The sequence below is a fragment of the Austrofundulus limnaeus genome, unplaced genomic scaffold (genome assembly GCF_001266775.1).
Source record: "Austrofundulus limnaeus strain Quisiro unplaced genomic scaffold, Austrofundulus_limnaeus-1.0 Scaffold2763, whole genome shotgun sequence".
Classification (NCBI taxonomy): domain Eukaryota; kingdom Metazoa; phylum Chordata; class Actinopteri; order Cyprinodontiformes; family Rivulidae; genus Austrofundulus; species Austrofundulus limnaeus.
The window spans coordinates 4,815-5,971 of NW_013955165.1; the positions used below are offsets into that span (position 1 = coordinate 4,815).

At 35.1% G+C, this 1,157-nt stretch overlaps 1 protein-coding gene across 1 annotated transcript in view; it reads left to right on the top strand.

The window, feature by feature from the left end:
- LOC106511408 (high affinity immunoglobulin gamma Fc receptor I) overlaps positions 1 to 526 on the top strand; it is a gene marked incomplete at both ends in the record, with an annotated part of 2,655 nt that extends 2,129 nt beyond the window's left edge. Inside the window, 1 exon segment of the mRNA XM_014000169.1 lies at positions 407 to 526. Coding sequence (XP_013855623.1) covers positions 407 to 526 — 120 coding nt within the window.
- Positions 527 to 1,157: the final 631 nt, after the last annotated feature.

The window sequence follows — 1,157 nt, forward strand, 5'->3', positions numbered from 1 at the left end:
AAATGGTGTTTATGGTGGACAAACTGACTATAACCAAAGTTCAGCAACAGAACATCACTTGGGTTCAGATCAGAGAGGCAGTTCCTCCCAGTCATGCCCCTGGCACATGGTTGTTATTTACAAGCCCAGCTGGAGCACCTTCCAGCACCCCCACTAAGGACTCTAGAAGACTGAATACACTGAACTCACATTCAGCGCATAGGCAAAAACAACCATCAGAGCCGGCCCCTTTACCTGAAGGCACAAGGAAGCCACCCTTTCATTTACTGGAAAATACTAGACTAAATCCAAATTGAATAATTTTTCTAATGTATCACAATGAAGCTCAAATAAAGCTTAATATTTCTAAAACCATAAATGGTACAATTACTAAAAGTCCATGGTTTACTAAATGCTATTTTTTCAGGTCCCTCTGAAGAGAGTCAACAGTTAAACATTCAGACTTCTACAATCTTCCTGCTGTGTGTTACATTAGTGACTCTGCTGTTGCTGATATTTGGACTGGTTCTCTACAGGAAACACAAAGGTACAGTTCGTTTTCTCCTGAAGTAAAGACGGTTAAGTAAGGATTAGTTTTATATGATAAGAGAATGTCAAGGAAATATTATGATTCCAATAAAAAAGGAAATTGACTTTTTTGTGGAGAACTTTAAGACCAAAACAGTGAACACAAAAAAGTTGGTCAGTAACTATAAAAATGACCCAACAAGTTTACAAAATCAAACAGACTTTTTACTTTAGTTCATGTTGATGTCTGAAACAGTCTGTTTTTAAATCTTGGGATGATAAATTATTGAGTTGYAAACATTTTGGTCAAAGTTTAAAAATGTTCTGTGATCTCAGACATTATAACATTATAACACATAAACTGTGTTGTGAATGACTCATATTACAACACAGGACTGATGCATAAAGTGTATAATGCAGAAACAATGAACAAACCAAAAGCAGAGAATATGATAATAAACTAATTAACCCAAATACCCACCTGTGCAGAGAGAACCAGAATCAGGTGCAGAGAAACATGAACTAAAAAGAGGGAAACAAAAAAGAACCAAAAACAAGAAATTGAACAGAATTCCAACAAACAAAAGTACAATGCTAATAACTCTTTGAGTTATTAGTTATTAGTTATTTGAGGAAAACTCTTTGAGTTA